The sequence below is a fragment of the Falco punctatus genome (genome assembly GCF_963210335.1).
Source record: "Falco punctatus genome assembly, chromosome: Z".
Lineage (NCBI taxonomy): Eukaryota > Metazoa > Chordata > Aves > Falconiformes > Falconidae > Falco > Falco punctatus.
In genome coordinates, this window is record NC_137586.1 from 44,266,282 (window position 1) to 44,284,524 (window position 18,243).

Sequence of the window (18,243 nt, forward strand, 5' to 3'; positions counted from 1 at the left end):
GTGCAGGGGGACGGGACTCCCGGCAGGCCCGGCCGCGCCAGCCCCCGGCCCAGCCCCGCGGGCAACGGCGGGGGGCCGCAGCCGCTCACCTCACCTCGCCGTGCCGCCGGCGCCGCGCCCCGCCGAACAGGAAGGCGACCGCAGGCGGCGGCCCGTGCCGCGCCTCCCGCAGCCCCCCGGCGCCCGCCGCGAGGCAGAGCGGTGGCAGCGGCAAGGGGCGCGGCCGGCAGGGCGGGCAGCGCAGGCAGGGCGGGCAGCGCAGGAAGGGCGGGCGCGGGCGAAGCCTGGCAGCCGCAGGGGCAGCGAGCGCGCCCCGACACCGGGCGCTCGCGGCCAGCCCCGCCCCCGGCCCCGCCCGGCCCCGTCCCGCCCCGCCCCGCCGGCGCCTGCTGGCGAGGGGCGCCCGGACGCTGCGGCGGGGTTGGCGGCGGCAGCGCCGCGCTCTCGGGCCCGCCCGCGGTGAAGCCGCCGGGCAGCAGCGGGTGCCGCGCGCCCCTCAGCCCGCGCGTCCCGCCCCAGCGGCCGGGGCGGAGCTCCCGACCCGCGGCCCCGCGCAGGGCCCGGGTCCCGGTCGCGGTCACAGGCGATGGAGCGTCTGGAAAGCGGCGCGTGGGGGGAGCTGCGTGTGCGAAATCAGAAACCAGCGGCATAAAACTCTGGAAGGGCGTTTGAACATTATTTTTGACAGCCAAATGGATGAAGCGGGTGTTTTCTTCGTTCAGAAGTAAAAAAAAAAATAAAAAAAAAAAATTCGGCGTTAGGCAGCGTGTCTTCCACGGCGATCAGCTCAGCTGAACGCTGCCCACGGCGGCGACCTGCCTGCTGTTTCTGCGAGTTAGCTTTTGCAAGTGGAAGATACACGATCAGAGTGAAAGCAGACTATAAAAATTGCTGCAACAGCAGTTGCAGGCTATGAAAAATGCAAAAGAATTTCTTAATCTTTGGTAGAAGTTACGATTTTGAGATCAATTTCCATAATGATGTGGTGATTTAACAAAAACATAGTATTTCTAAATGAACAAAGAGCTCAAAGTTAACCAAACTGATCTTCCACATGTCACAAGATAATTTTGAATATAAGCCTTTCTTCCAGTCCTTGAAGACTGTTTAAAAGCAGTGTAAGACTTCCATGTTAGCTTTCCTATGGGCTAGAACAAGGGGGTTTAAATTTTTTTTTTCTAAATAATACATGCAATGGCTTTGTCTAGCTCAGAAAGAGAATTTTTTCTTACAAGTTCAAAGCCATGTTGGATCACATCCTTCTAGTTAGGAAGATACATGATTTCCCAAGTAGGAGCTTTTTTCCCCTTATTTTTCAGTTTTTAAGGAAAAGTGGATCCTTCATTAGCAGCCTAGCCCAGCCAAAGTCTAGAGTTGTAATTTAACTAAAACCAGGTTTCAAATGTTTGGGGCACTGAATTGTTTGTTGAGATCAATAAAATCACAATGAGACTCAGAAAACAGCTCATTCATCTTTTGTCAGTAAGACAGGAAGATGTTTAAAATAAACACCAATAAAAATACTCATTAGGAATAACTGTGCAAGCAGAAGAAAATGAGGACTGCCTGCAGCTGGAACCACTGATTGACTGATTTTGCCCTTCTTGCTTACAGGCAGCTAAAAATTCTGGAGACATAACCCCATTGTTTTCCCTGTCTCATGAGGATGTCTTCAGGTGAGGCAGTTCTGTCCAGAAGATTGGTGGGGCGTGGATCATTTAGATAACAGAAATGACTGACAAGTCTCAAAACCTTATTGACCATAAAACCTGTCTTTATAATATGCAGAGTGAATGTTTTATTAAGGCCAGCACTGTCTGCAGTATGGATCCAAAGAGAAAAAATTAAAGTTAAAAAAATACAGCACTATGCAGTCTGAAAACAGTGATTTGAAGAAGACTTAAACACATTGGCAGTGACAGAACTGCTTCAAAATGTTTATCAGCAGTCATCACCATTGTTTCAGAAAATACCAGTAATTGATACCGGCCAGAAAGATAGTTGTGAAAAGCTCAGTTGCTGCAGAGCAATGATTCCTATGTAAAAAAAAAAAACAACCAACAACTGCTCTATTTCATCATCATAGCCTACATTTATTTCCCTATTAATTAATACTTTAAATGACAACTATAACCAATCTTGCACAGAAATTAGTAGAACATGCAACACTAATGAAAATGTATCATTATTTTAAAACTAATAGCCATGTATTTAAACAGAGAACTAACAAAACCACAAGTTTTGTCTTTAAATGTAAACGCAGTAAAGCAAAGAATCCTTGAATGAAAACTGCTTATTTTGGTTTAGAAGAACAAAATGGGTGGCATACAGCAGCCAGACCACTCGGCATGGTTTCCTATTTGCTGTATGTTCACAGTCCTACAGTGGTCTTTCAGAACTGTGTCCTAACACTGCTTTGAAGCCAATAGGAATGCACATCTACATACATTAGACTGTAGAAAAGTTGAGAATCTCAGCAAGATGTCTTGGGACCAGTACTAACAGCAATACACTTGATAAGGGATTATTTATATAGGCTTCACAAGACAATGTGACTTTCAAGCCTGGAGAGAGCTGGCCTTGAGAAGGAAGCCAGATTTGTACTGCTGGCAAAATATTGTGCCCAAAGAGCTTGGTCTAGAAGTAAACAATTAACAGAAGGCTGCTGGAGGTGGATCACCTGCATCATTTGTATATGTTCCAGAGGTATTTTTGAAAATCAAAACTGCTGTTTAAATGAAGTAAGAAAATGCAATGTGCTTTGAGAAAGAGGTATTAAAAGCACCCAAATTAGTATAATAATGGTTATTTATAATTAGATGAACTGGAAATGCAACAGTAGATGTGTGATCATTAACATATATATTTATATAGCTGGCATAGCACTGAAACCAGGATGCATTCTGGTGCAAAAATTGAAGTCAGCAAATTAGTCAATGGTAAAGGAACAAATGTTGGTTTATCTGTGTCAGAAACATTAAAACTGATGGTGGTGCACATCATCAATGTTTTATAACATTGAGAATTATCCCATCAAAGATAACAGCATTCTGTAAGTGCCTGTATTACATTAGTTTTACCATGTTATGAGGCCTCTCTGCACAGAGACTTCGTTATAAGCAGTAGTTTCCACAGATGTTGAAATTTCCATCAAAAGAAAACATCTGAGGTATAAAGTACTTTGCAGTTGATGCTATGGAAATAGTACATTTGCTTTTTCTTGAACTCCTGGACAAATAAATCAGGAGAATTAATCCATATGAAAGATTATTCTGAAGTGTGGGCATCCTACATTTCCAGGGGATGACTAACATATAATTGCTTGACTTGTACAGTCTACAGTTTTTAGATATTACCAGCCCAGTGTTATGTGTCTGTGCTTTGTGTGGTGTTTCTGATACCTGTATGAATGAACAAAACTAATGTTAAAACCCCTCAACGATGTAAAAAGAATAGGGTTAAGAGTTCCAAAGTGAGCGATCATGTAGGCCAGTGTTTAAACCATGGAAAGGTATTTAACCTTGAAGAAGAACATCATGGAAAGCCCCAAGGTAAGATAGGCTGTAAATTTCTGCTTTGCTGTCTTATGGCTACTCACTTAGATACACATGCAAGAATTTGGAACAGCATTCACGTAACAGTGAATGCTTAACTAACTTTGGGTAATTTTAATACTAAAATGCACACCCCTTTGTGAATAACGAGTGTGCTAATTATGCCTCCCTAAATATTTTAAACACAAAGTTAAATGCATAAACATGATTGTGTGTAATTATGGGCAGTAAAAGAAATTGTTATGCACCAACCAGTTGTACTTTGGTACTGTAAACATAAAGATTAATCAGAACGAGGCTGTACTGCCTGCATTAGATGCCTGGCACCTGATTCTGCAGAACTAGAAATAAAAGCAAGTATCGGCTGTGTGTTGATGGGCTTATTGCACACCGGGTGAAGAACCCTCATTTAGAATCATAGAAGCCCTGACAATTCTGTGATTCTGTGACAAGGATTGTTTTTTATAGAAGCTTTCACAGCACTAGTAGTTGAAACTTTGTATTCTTTCTTCTCATTATGAAAACAATACATACATATAAAAAGGTCAGCTACCAGAGCTAATGCGAAAAGACAGAGACTTACAGTGATTTCTAAATGCTGAAGAATTGTAAGTGTAACTCCAGCTTCTGGCCTAGATGAAGAAAGATTTAGGGCATTATTGTTAATTCACCTTTTAGATCACTCAGAGTAGCACCATAACAATAGACTCTCCAGTCAGAACAGTAGTTCTGACTTTCCAAGTTGAATACATCTTATGCATAGGCTTCCTCCTGCCCCTTTCCTCATCTCTCCACCCCTAAAAAAAACAACAAACCAAGTCAAAGAAAAAGAATTACGTTACAGAAGAAGCAAATGTAAGAGCATCTGTGTTGAAGCAGATCCTCATCTTTAGACCCTACACCCATGCTGAAATTTGACTGAAAATATGTTAGCTGGGCTAACTTTTCCTTCAGTAAAATCCTGTCCCTTTCAAAGACAAAAAAGTGTGGTCACTCACTTGTTAAAGTCCAAGTTTTTATCTTGTGTCTTTTCTAGTAAGAACATCTTCTCAGGATCAACAGGGGAAAAAAATAATCCTAAAAGACCAAGCATAAAAACTGGTGCTTCACAGTGTTAAATATGTTGACTGCACTTTTGATGCTGGCAGACTTGTTGTCACTTCTTCCTCTCCAAAGCAAACTGAGAGAGAGGGATTTTATGTCAACAAAACAAACTGCATGCATATATGTCTTACCTAAAAGTTTACTACCATCTAATTGCAACTGAAGTAGGTCTAACTTTTTCAGACTTCCTTATCAGTCTTACATCTCAGACTCTTTTCTGTTAGATCCTTTTTTCTACGTTTTTTAGCTTTCCTATCACATGACAAAGAAGGAGCGACTCTCAAAATTTTGCAAAGCAATAGATTACCTTGAACAATTTGTTATTTCCTAACATGCTTTTTCTGCTAAATGATAAGCTAAACCAATCCGACTCTTATTACCCTTTCACTAAAAAGAGTAATCAAACAAGAAAAATCAAAATGATCACTCTGCTTACTGAAAGCTACTGAAAACTTTCTGGTAGAACAAGAGTGCCAAACCAGTTATGATATAACCCTCTGGACACCCATAGATAAAGTACTATCAGAAAACCATTATCATCCAGCAGAGCCATAAAACTTCAAACTACTCAAGAAAAGCGTTAGTCATGTATTGATGACAGTAAGTAAGACAGACTATACTATTAGTCCTAAGGATCCCAAGCAACAGGGGTCTAACTCCCCACAGCATCCAATGAAATGAAAGGTTTAACACCTTCCTTTTTTTCCATATACCACTAACTTAAATTGCCAGACATCTTTCTCTACTCTTGACAAGTCTCATCCATGCAATGTCATAGAGTTTGAGGATTCTACCTTTGAAAGTGAGATTCTCTTGAACATCTGATCTAACCTGAAGAAATGAAGTTTTGTAATCTAAGCATTCAAAAGATTTATAAAATTACCGATTACCAACAAGAATTAACAAAAAATATTTTAATTAAGTCAGGGCTATACACCAAAACTAGAGAGGGATGGGGTGCTGAAGGCAGCTGCTGGGAGATTGATCATCTCCCCTGCCTCCTGTCTCCTGCTCTCAAGGGAGGGCATCTTAAATCCACATTATGTGCTTCAGAGGTGCTGAGCACATTGCAGGATATGAAAGACCACATTTGCAACACATTTCTCAGTAGCAGACAAAAAAGTAGTATGAACCATGTCTTTCCGTCTGCACAATAGGTGTGCATATATTTTTTCTAAGTGCATCCTGATTTACATGCACATTGAGGGGCTGATCTCTTATTTAAAAAGCCTGTAGGCTGTCCACATATAACAATACTAATTCCTTTTACAGGTGTTAGTATTAGGTGGTATTTTCTACTTCCATTTTAAAAGAAATGCTTCTGAGAGCTTCATCTGTATTCCAACTCACCTATTTAGGTAATCACTTTGTCATGTTAGATTGAAACAAGGCATTCACAAACAAAAGCAATACCTAGGACACAAGGAACAGTACATTTTCCTCTACAACAGATCTCAGAAGAACTATCAGCTGAAATCTGGCTGCAGTCTTGCATTATTTAAGTACGGACATCTTATCACAGATCAATTAAATGTTCTTTGCCTTTCCCAGCTTTTGTATGCTCTCTCTGAGTAACCCTGGATGCTGGCCCTGGGCATAGTGTCTGTAAATGGCAGCATCATTCTGGCTTCTTCAGCTCTCTCTGCAGAGATTGCCTCAAAGTATCAACTCTGTTCCTTAATTGCACAGCCTTGTTTGGAGAAAATGTCCAGTATGCTCTGATATGAAAACATACAGCTTCCAGGCTAACTAAGAATTACAGTTAGGTGGGCTGGTCTTGCCAGAACAAAATCAACATCTACTTATCATCTGAAAAGGCAGTAAAATGCCACCTTAGCAAAGACATGTTGGCTTGGACATCTGGATATCTGTCCAGGATCCTTACCAGATTAACTGTCAGCTTCATTGTGTGACTTCTTTCTGTTCACCTTAGTTCTGTGTCTTTGGTATGTTGACAGCTCCCTTGTCCTGCACTGGGAAATACGTTCTTCATTCAGGATATCTCTGAAGGTTGCTTCAGAAGGTTCATTGGTTAATGTTACTCTTCAGTATTGATTGCTGCCATTTTCTCTAGAAAAGTAATACCTGCAGGCAATGGCTGTATTCACTCTTGATGGTTCACCATCAAGTAGCCAGAATTAAGTAATTCTTTTCTAAAACAATATAAAAGACTGAGTCCCTTATTATCAACCCTTTTAGTTTCCGTATGTGTAAGCCAGTAAAAGGAATGCAACGCGTTCTTTTCTATGGATGTTATACTGATGGACAGATTTCTGTGCTACCAATTGCATATGCAATAAAGGATGCAGATTTGCACAGTCACATGCGCAGGTCACAGGCTAAACCTGTTTTCCTGAGACCATGGGCTGTCATTTGCAAAATTTAGGCATATTTGACTGAAATTCAGAAAGCGCAGGCTCTAGCCTGACCTCTGCTGTGCATAGTTAAAGCATAAGTCAATCTTCTGCATTCTTCAATATGTCAGAATAAGAATGCTTTTTTCCACCTAACAAGGACACTGAGAGGCTCAATTTATTAGTGACAGTATGTGGCTATAAATATATATATGTATTTATATATATAAAAATGTAAATACATAAACCAGGATAAAGGTTATGAAAAGCTTTCTCCAGGGTACAAGTTTCATAGAGTGGTATTTATTTCTGTGAAGGCAATACTGTGTTTTCTGGAACTAATGCCTGTGAGGGACAAGTACCTGTGTGTGAACTTGATTTGCCATCTCATGGGTCACAACAGGGAGCTAATAAAGAATGAAAGCCTTACAAGTGATTTAGCACTGAGACAAAACAATGCGTTTCCATTAGGGCTGCTAGCTAATTATCCACAAGTGGGCTGAGACTGCTGCCAACATTAACGCACTGGCTACAGCAGTCAAACCTCCTTTTGCCATCAGTAGTTCGAAGATGGTATGTACAGAATACTGCTGAAATTAAACAAACGGTGTTTCTACACTCCCAACATAGCAGGAATAAGAACACATCACCTTTGGAATGTGTCACATCAACAGCATTTCCAGATTTTGTGCAGCAAAAATATGGGTACCACAGCAGAGTCTGAAGGTTCAGATTAGACACAGCCTCTGTGACACTGTTCACCTGCAAACCTGCAAGAACTGATACTGCACAACAGATACATTTTAAAAACAGAATCCTTTAAAGGGACAGAAATAATTAGCAAATAAAAATGCAGTGTATGGAGATAGCCACCAGATGGTAGAAACCACATAGTATGGGTATCTTGAATTTTCTCAGTTATACTACATTTCTTGAAACCATGAAAACTCATGCATGTGTTTATACATGTGAGCTCAACAGGCTGACCTGCAAAAATACTACATAAATTATGAACAATGGGTCAAACTTTTCTACATCAAAAAACACCCATGAAAAACAACCTCTGTGGTCAGTTTGCTCCTGTTAGCAGAACACATCCTTTATGTTCCTTCAAACAAACAGATGAGACAAAATTAGGATTTTCGCAAAAATCAGCAATATGATTCACAGTAGTCTTCAATCAACTGGTTGCTGCATTGTCAAACCTGATTCTCAATCTAAAGTCAAGAAGTCTTTGGTGCTTACTAAACTCTTCGGCCTGATAGCTTCTGCATAAACATTGTAGAAGTGAACGGTGTGCAGTGGAAGAACCCTTTTCAGGATTTTCATCCACTACTTTATGCAAATACCATCTGTTCACCAAAGCAACAGTGATTTGGCCTCTAGGCTGTTCTAGGCAAACATAAAAATCTGTCCTGTCCCACAGACAAATAGATACAGAACTCCTAATCAAATACCATAGTATGCTATATTTCTGGTGATCCTGATTTACACAGCTACAGGGACTGCATCAGTCTTCTATAGTCACGGACTCCCCAGACATCAAAACAGCGTAACGTTTAGGTAAAACAAGGCTTTCCAAAACTGAGTGTGTGTGTAAGGGAGAGTGTATTAGGCCTTTTGGGAGTGCATTAGGCCTTTGGGAGTTTCTGGGTGAAGCACAAAAGCTTACATCTGCATGGGTTATCACTACCAGGTGGCAAAAAAACCAACCCAAAACCTCTTGCCAGCACTTGAATCCTATGCCATCACCACTGTAAGAATAATTCTTGTTTCTAGAGCTTCCTGGCTTAAGAGTTGAGATATTGACAAGAAAGAAGATGCTAGATTTTGAAGAGTTCACAACGTCTCTGAAGCTCTGCACAAAGGCTGGCAATGCTGCTTTGCTTGTCAGGTGATCCATGCCTCTAAGTGACTGACGTTTTGCACCAGAACCGTGAGATAAAATTTTGGATCCTTTGCTTTTAAAGGTAGGTAAAAACATCAGGTTTTGTTTCTATACTTAGGGGTAAGTTGCTGTAAATTGGCCGTCTCCAAGTTCTTTTTGGTCCTCATGCACTTCTGGGTCTCATCTCTGTCTCTCCCCTTGATACTGCAGTGGCAGCTGGTAGAGCTGTTGCGGAAATATTTATCTTCCTTGACAAGATCCCATCAGAGCCTCCACTTTAAATAATGCTCTGTGTGGATTGCTTTGTTGCTTTCTGAACAACGATCACAGTAGTGGAAGCTGGAAAGATAATTTGTTGCTCCTGCTTTTTACCACCTTCCTTGACAGGACAGAAATTAAGGCATATCTGTGCCTGTCCTCTTCACCAGTGACTACAGTTCCCATTGGGAAGAGATATTGTTTACTATTACGTTCCATCTTTCCCCTAGAAGGTTGGATTATTTCATGTGGACTATTGATACAGACAGTGGCAGTGGTGGAAAGTATAGCGCTATCAGGGCTAATTCTATCATTGAGTTTGTATAGGAAACTGCCAACAAAAGACTATTTGGAGCAGCAGTGATGAAGAGGAAGCTGTGCAACAGTTGAAATGCAACTATGTGTAGGGGCCCTTCTACCTTTTGCCTGCTTATGGCATGCTAAGGCTAACTCCTGAAGTCAATTCATACTCTTTGCACAGCCAGGGACTGCCTTAGGTCTGACAATAAACTGCACATAAGCACTTTCCATGAGCTAGCTGCTCTGCAGCACAGAAAATCACAGCTGTCCCAACACAGCCCAGGAGCTTATTAGATCTGCACATTATCCACTGCACTACCCTAAATAGCTCTTTGTGGACAGCACTTTTAGGAGTGCAGTCAGAGCTGGCCCTTGTCCAATATCCATCGACCTTTATAGACTTGAAGGCTCTAAAAATAATGCATTTGAAATTATATACTCAAAGCAGGAATATGACAGCCCACTGGAGCATAGCTCAGCACAGACTGTCTCTCTTGGTGCCTGAGGATCAGTAAGTGGGGACTAATTGCACTGATATTTTTTCTTCTCTGATTGTATGAATGTGATTTTTAAGAGCCTGACATCAGCTGCAAGTACAAGCAATTACAGACCTGAGAACCATTTTTACAAGCTGTTGCTGCAAACACACTTATGCCTGCCCCAGAACACTCTGGGACATAGGGAAAGAGCAAACATTTTCTCACTTTTTGCAATGGCTGCTCAGCAGTGCTCCAAGTCTGCAGTACTACTGTTGGGCATGACCTGTGCCACTCACCCTGCTAATATTACTCTTCCATCTCACAAAGAAGGAACTTTAGAAAATCTTCCCTTATAATAAAACAACCTTAGCAGGAAAGAAATACCAAAAAAACCAACCCCAAACATTAAAGAAAATACGGATTTCCTAGCTATACTTGTAATACTTTCCTATGTGTGCTTTCTGGGTGATTGTCATTCCAGGTGGGAAAGAGGATCCAGGCTGTCTTGAGGTGTCTCCATTCAAATTTAATCACCTCCCTTCTCTGTACAGAAGGCAACCCCATGAAGCAATTGGAAAAGCCTAGCAGCTGTCCTTTTGGGAATCTCAGTGTATCTGCTGTGGTTTCTTCCACATCTCCAACTCTTGCCATGCTTCAGGCTCTAGCATTTTTTCTGTTTTCATTTTTTTCCCCGCAAAGCACTGACAGTCTTTTACTCTGTTCTCTGCAGTCCCTCAAGAAACCACAAGCAGGGCCTTGCACTTGCATTACATGGAATTAATAACTGTCAGTTGTGACAATCATTTACATGTAGCCCTTTCATGCTACTCTGGCAACACACAGGGACTTTTTCAATCAAGAGAAGGATAATTTATATTTGCTTTGGGGCAGTGCATGATTTACAAGGCATAATAGAAGAGGCTGAAGACAATAGCTCTTGAGTATTATTTCCAGATGTGCTACTTTGCCTGTGTGACCTTGGGAAAGCAGTCTTTATATTTTCAAGTTTCCATACATGTGCTGGTTCATTAGTTGCTCTGAGGCTTTTTGGCTGGTGAGTTCAGTAGCTGTCCAGTGTTTATGTGCACCATGCATATAACATAACAGAAATGTTAAGCTACAATGTCATACAAAACAAAACAAGTATATTAACAAACTAAAACTAAAAAGACAGGAATATTTACTGGTACACTGGGAAAGCAACCAAAAAAGGATATTATCTTGTAAGAGTTTTTGAACTTTGCTGCCCTGTTCATGCTCACAGCTTGAGTCACCAAGTGCCTGTCTCTGAGAGCTAGGGAAAAGCCAGTGAAATCCCCACTGAGATTTCTAAGTGGGTGCATGAATGCAGGAGAATACTGTCGCTGTCAAGCATTACCTAAAAAAATCACACAAACTAACAACTGGTGGAAACCTATTAAATGATAGACTAAATTGTTACATATTGTAATTTGTTAGATATCATAGCAAATCTGTACAAGGCAAATAGTTACTCCACTACGTAACAGAGGAAAACTGCTCTCATCATACCACCACCGCATGTTACTCTTAAAACATAATGATAAAAAAGGATTTCAGTGAGGATTATAAAGTTCTGGTGGGGATGGACCGCTTCTTTCCAATGTAATGTCCCTGGTTCTTTGTGCTTTACATGTAATTCACCAAAGAACCTGGTCTTCTGTTACCTCTACAGTATAATTGTATGGTGAGGCTGTGCTTCAGATGTAAGAAAAAACAGCCCACTGTGACACAGCCATTCCTAAATATGCAAGCTGTCACAGTACTAATCACAGGGCAAAGAAAACTTGTTGCCACATTGTTAGGTCAGAGAAAGAAGCAGCCTTGAAAGGACAAAACTCCCCCTTGTTTTATGTATACTGTTCGTTGCATGAGAGCCCATACAGTGTTTGTAAGCCTGAAAGGACAGAGAGCTAAAGAGAACTTAATTGGACAACTTGGGGATATATGGAAGAGAGGGGAGAGGTTTAAGATCACCTTTAAAGATGTAACTTCTAATCATCTTGCTGCATAGTAGGATTCAAAGACCCACATCAAGACAGTGAGGCTTCCACTGGAACGCACAGGCACAGTACGGTGAGCCAGCTCCAACACCCTGCATGAAATAAAGGACTTCAGAATTAAACATCCGACATTACAACCATCACTGAAAGTTAGACTCTCACATCTTTATTAAATAAAGGTAACTACAGATATGGGATAATAGCTCAATCAGTCCTCAAAAGACATAGCAGATACTGAAAGCTTGGAAAAATAGATTATATTTCTCCTACACAGCTTTGGGTTACTTAGTTTCACAGTGATGTTAGAATAATTTGTATTAAATTCCTCACTGTGAAAACTACGTCAATAAATACATTGATATAAACCACAGTGCCCTCCTCCTCCTCATTCGCTTTCCCTCCTCAGACTTCTCCAAAGGCTCTTAAGCAGTTGTTTTAGCCTGTCCATGAGTTTTAAGCATCATAAATAAGTATAGTCTAAGCGGACCTCCTGGACATTATGCAATCTTTGGTTTATACTAGGAAATATGTCTTTCCTGCAAATTACAGACAGTGAACAATTATGCTAGCGCTACAAACGAAACACAAGCACAAACTTCCTTTTATTTTATAGACACTTGTTCTAAGATCTACACAAACTTTGTGTCACATATTCTACTCTAGCACTATGAATTCATCTAAATAAATGTCAGATTCACATTCTGAGCGTGTTTCTATGAGCAGAAGGAATCAGAGGTATAGAGTCTGCTTTGTCATTCTGTAGATCACTTGGTGAAGGAAGGACACTACGGTATGACACCACCATCAGGCAAGAGTCTTCAGAAGCTAAGGCATAGTCTTCCCTTTGTGCAGCATTAAAACACCTCATTTTTTAAAGGAATAATTTCTACAGGAAAATTACATTACCCTCCTTCAGGTAGAACATTGTTGCACGCTTTTTTTCAGAGGCAGTGCTTTCTTCCAGCAGTACATGTCTGGGGAATCAAGCTACACGTTCTTTCAAACCAGAATCCTAAAGTGGGGACAGCTGTTACCAGAAAATAGCAAGGATCCTCACTGAATAGTTACCTTTCATATGTCAGAAGAAGTCAATTTCATGCTTTGTGGTCCCAATTCAAAGTTCATTGAAGTCTGTAAGTTTTCATTAACTTTGATGAATTTCAGATCAGATAATCTAGAAAACCCCAAAATCACATAGTAGTACTTCACCACCTAGCTGCCAGCCTCTGGGTGGGGATACAATTGAAACTGAGCAAAGTAGAACCCAGCTGAGGTTTTCACTCAGATCCTTCCCACAGCCCTTGTGCATCTGAAAATAATATTTTACAGCTTTAGAGTAAACCTGACATTTTTACATAGCTTACATCCAGTGGGATTTCTGAGAAAATGGCTAGTGGTGGGTGGGGAAGGCAGCTTAGGCGCTTTTTCTTCAGATAAACACCATCTGGTACAGCTTGACTGCATCCATGCTTGGTATCTCATCCTTGATGAGATGACTGTTTTCATCTGCTGTGTTTAACAGTCACATGTGCCTCCAGGGAATAACTTATTTGCATGGCAAAGACAGAAAAAGAGCATAGTTACCAGGCAGCTACCAGCAGTGGAGACCTCTGAGTAGCTTGAAAAGAATGGTTGTGGCTGTTCTGGGCACCTGGAAAGAAGGGAGGATTTTTGGCAAGGCGACACCACTGGACTGACTGATTAGCACTCTCAGAGGACTGTGGTTGAGGTAGGGACCCAAACTGCATCTGAGGACACCATGCTTGTGACAGGGACATAATGACAACTGGAGTAAATATCCCAGTAGTAAAAAAGATACAGTGGACAGGAAGAACAATGGGTCCAGATCATAGATTTGTAAGGGAGGAGGAAGAAGAAGAAAGATTTGATTGAGACCAGTCCTTCAACCAAGAAATTGGAGGAAGGCATGAGAGAGTTCAGACAGAAAGCAGAAATCACCTGGTCCTTGACCTCATCAGAACTTCAAGATATGCAGAAAGATTACAGTCACCAGCCAGGTGAGCAGATTGCTGCCTGGCTGCTCCAATGCTGAAATAACGGGGCCGACAGTCAGCAACTGGAAGGCAAGGAAGCCCAACAACTGGGATCCCTTGCTAGAAGCTGGGGAATTGGGAGAGGAATTGGAAGAGGCAGCAATCTGCAGTCTCTGGAGGGGCCTCCTCTCAAGTGTGAGGGTGAGATATCCATTCAAGGAAGATCTTGTGAACTCCCTAGGGAAGTGGACTACTGCAAATGAAGGCATCCAGTACCTGAGAGAACTAGTGGTACTGGAAGTCATCTACAGTGATCTAGACTATGATGAGGTCTCCAAAGATCCAGAAGAGGATGTCCTGTGAATACCAGCCATGTGGAGGAAGGTGATTCAAAATGCCCCAGTGTCATATTCTAACATCTTGGCAATGATATATTGTCCAGATATGGATACTCCAATTATGGAGAAAGTGTCTTCTTGGCTCCAATACTTTGAAGAAAAACTCTGTACTTCCTTATCCCTACCAGCCAGCAGCTTGGCTGTCAGGGGTGTCCCAAGAAATCAGTCCTCTTTTGCTCCAGTCAGAGGGAAAGAGAGCCCCAGGCACATGGCACTGTCGTTCTTCCTGCGTGACCAGGGGGAGGACATGAGGAAGTGGGATGGTGAACCCACTTTTAAGCTGAAGGCCTGTGTATGCAAACTGAGAGGGAAGACATCTGTTAAGAAGGGGTCAGCCAAGAAGGCTGTCAGTGTAGTGGCTGGAGAGACACAGGAAGGCAATCAACACTCCCACAGGCACAGAAGAACTGAAATCATCTCCCTTGATTCTGCTGAGGGACTTCTGGTCTGGCACTGCAAGGGTCAGTAAATACTCTGACCAGGATCAGGAACAGAGAGTCTCTGCCTCTGGCCATCAGGAGGAAAGGGATGACCAGATATACTGGACCGTGTGGATTTGATGGCCTGGCACATCAAACCCACAGAAGTATCAGGCTTTGGTAGACACTGGTGCACAGTGTATGCTGCTGCCATCAGGGTATAGAGGCATAGAACCCCTCTGGATCTCTGGAGTGACAGGGAGATGCCAAGAATTTATATTGGAGGCTGATGTGAGCTTAACATGGGACAAGTGGGAAAAACACTCCATTGTGACTGGCCCAGAGGCCCCTTGTATCCTTGGCATAGACTGCCTCAGGAGAGCGTACTTCAAGGACCCAAAGGGGTACCGATGGGCTTTTGGTGTAGCCGCTGTGAATACAGAGAAGATCAAACAGCTGTCTGCCTGCCTGACCTCTCAGAAGGTCCCTTCCTTGCGGGGCTGCTGCAAGTTGAGGAACAGCAGCTGCCAGTTCCTACCAGGCAATATCACACAAATCAAGACTCCCTGGCTCCCATCCATGAGCCAGTTCACCAACTGGAGAGCCAAGGAGTGATCTGCAAGACTCTCTCGCATTTTAATAGTCCCATATGGACAGTGCAAAAGTCTGATGGAGGGTGAAGGACAACAGTAGATTATTGTGGCCTGAATTAAGTGATGCCAGCACTGAGTGCTGCTGTACCAGACATGTTAGAGCTCCAGTACGAACTGGAGTTGAAGGCAGCCAAGTGGTATGCTACAACTGACATTGCCAACACATTTTTCTCTATCCTGTTGGCAGCACAGTGCAGGCCAGTTTGCTTTCACAGGGAGGGGTGTCCAATACACCCAGAATTGACCACTCTGGGGTGGAAGCACTGCCCTACCATTTGTTATGGACTCATCCAAAGTGCACTGGAAAAGGGTGATGCCCCAAACATCTACAATAACATCAGTAAGATCATTGTGTGAAACAAAAAAGCAGTATTATTTGAGAAACAAAAAAAGAGTAATTCAGATTCTTCTGAAAGCTGGTTTTGCCAAAAAGAAAAGCAAGGTCAAGGGATAAGCACAGGAGATTCAGTTCTTGGGAAGAAAATGGCAAGATAGATGTGGTCATATGCATATGGATGTGGTCAGCAAGATAGCAACTATGTCTTCACCAGCTAACAAGAAGGAAGCACAAGCTTTCCTAGGCCTTGTGAGGCTCTGGAGAACGCATATTCCAGGTTATAGTCAGCTTGTGAACTGTCTCTATTGAGTAACCCCAAAAGAAGAATTATTTTGGGGGGGGTTCCTGAACAACAACAAACCCTTGAGCATATCAAACAGGAAATAGCTCATGCAGTAGCTCTTGGGCCTGTCCAGACAAGAGCAGCTGTGCAGAATGTACTCTACACTGCAGGTGGGGAGCATGGTCTCACCTGGAGCCTCTGGCAGAAAACTTGAGAATAGGAGAAACTTGAGGTCATCCATTAGGGTTTGGAGCCAGGGTGTCAGCATCAGAAACCAACTGAAAAAGAAATATTAGCAGCATATGCAGGGGTTTGAGCCGCTTCAGAATATGTTGGTACAGAAGCACGTCTCCTTTTTGCACTGCAATAGCCTACGCTGGTTGTTGAAAGGAAACATCTCCTCTACACATCACGCAACCAGTGCTACACTAAGTAGGTAACATTGACCACACAATGAGCTCAACTGGGGAAACACAGTCACCCAGGAATTTTGGAAGAGATCATGGACTTTCCAGAAGGCAGAGATTTTGGAGCATTACTTGAGGAGGTGGCTCGTGCCCAAGAGGCACCACCATATAATGAGTTAGCAGCAGGTGAAAGGCATTACACTTTGTTAACTGATGGATCCCATCGTGTGGTAGGAAACCACTGGAAGTGGAAAGCTGCTGTGTAGAGTCCCACAGGACAAGTTGTTGAGGCCCCTGAAGTAGAAGGGCAGTCAAGTCAGTTTGTAGACATGAAAACCATCCAACTAGCACTAGACATTGCCGAATGAGAAAAGTGGCCAGTACTCTACCTCTGTACTGACTCCTGGATGGTGGCTAGTGCCCTGTGGGGGTGGCTACAACAGTGGAAGAAGACCAGTTGTCAGTGCACGGGTTAACTTGTCTGGGCTGCTGCATTGTGGCAGGTCATTGCTGCCCGAGTGAAAAACATGGCTTTAAAGGTATGTAATGTAGATGCTCATATGCTCAAAAGCTGTGCTACTGAATAATATTAACACAATGAACAGGTAGACAAGGCTGCTGAAATTGAAGCAGCTCAGGTGGACCTGTACTGGTAGCATAAGGGTGAGCTATTTGTAGCTCAATGGGCCCATGAAACCTCAGGACATCTAGGGACACATGGAACATACAGATAGGCTCATGATCGAGTGATGGACTTGACCGTGGATGCCATCACATAGGTCACTCATGAATGTGAAACACATGCTGCAATCAAGCAAGCCATACAAGTAAAATCTCCCTCTAACAGAGGGCACTGGCTGCTTTTTTGGTATGGTTTGGCCTGGCAAATCGGCTTACACTGGCTCACCAACAAGAACTTGCCAAGGCAAGTGCTATATACTCACCATGATGGAATAAACTACTGGGTGACTAGAAACACACCCTGTAAACCACGCCACTGCCTAAAACACCATCTTGTGCCTTGAAAGACAAATTTTGTGGTGGCATGGTAGCCCAGAAAGAGTTGAATTAGATAATGGGACTTATTTCCAAAATAACTTTATAAATTTCTGGGCAAAGAAACACAACATTGAATGGGTGTATCACATCCCCTATGTTTATCTTTCCCATTTTGATCCATTGTGCCTTCACTGTGTTAAAATTATACCAATTTTACTACTTTTAATTAGTAGTTTAGAGACTTGAAAATGGTAGGGAAACAGTATTAAAAGGTAAAAAGACGAACAGAAAGAATACAAATGCCCATGAGGAAGTCAGTCCTTTATTGCCTGGTGTCTGCTGAGCTAACCACAGTACATCTGTATGATGCATCAGTACTTTACCCACTGGAGTGTAAAACCTCAAAGATGGCAGGATTTCTCACTTCCCTTGTGAGATGATTCCCAGACCAAGAGATTTCAGCAGAAAGCTCATCGTAACTTTTCCTTACTTAACATCATTCTTTTTTTCCCCTGGTTTCCCTTTTCCTGCAGTAGACAAATCCCCTGCTTGCTTGCTGCCTACACATCCTGGTAGACCAGCATTTTTCTCTCCTTTCTGTACATTTTGCCAAGGCACACTAATATCTTCTAAGATCACTTTGTGGGCTTCCCTGGCAGCCTTCCCACTGTTGCTGTGCTCCTCCCTGAATTAATCTTCCACACCCCAGGAGGGGAGCAGAGGAGACCCCCAAGGGGCTCCTGCTCAGGGGGATGCCCATGGGTGCTCATTCTGGTGACAACCTGGGCACACCCT

The 18,243-nt window shown here is 42.6% G+C and overlaps 1 protein-coding gene across 6 annotated transcripts in view; it reads right to left on the reverse strand.

Moving 5' to 3' along the window:
• GOLM1 (golgi membrane protein 1) overlaps positions 1-2,586 on the reverse strand; it is a 35,336-nt gene extending 32,750 nt beyond the window's left edge. For 2 of the 6 annotated variants that reach the window (XM_080371112.1, XM_080371110.1), the window contains exon 1: positions 90-172. Coding sequence is in view for 1 of the 6 variants with exons in the window: in XM_080371108.1 (XP_080227234.1) it covers positions 90-650 (561 nt within the window). In the remaining 5 variants the exon portion in view is untranslated. Of the gene's footprint in view, positions 1-89 lie in introns of all 6 variants that reach the window. The other 4 variants (XM_080371108.1, XM_080371111.1, XM_080371109.1 and 1 more) reach the window with 4 other exon arrangements.
• Between the last annotated feature and the right edge of the window lie 15,657 nt (positions 2,587-18,243).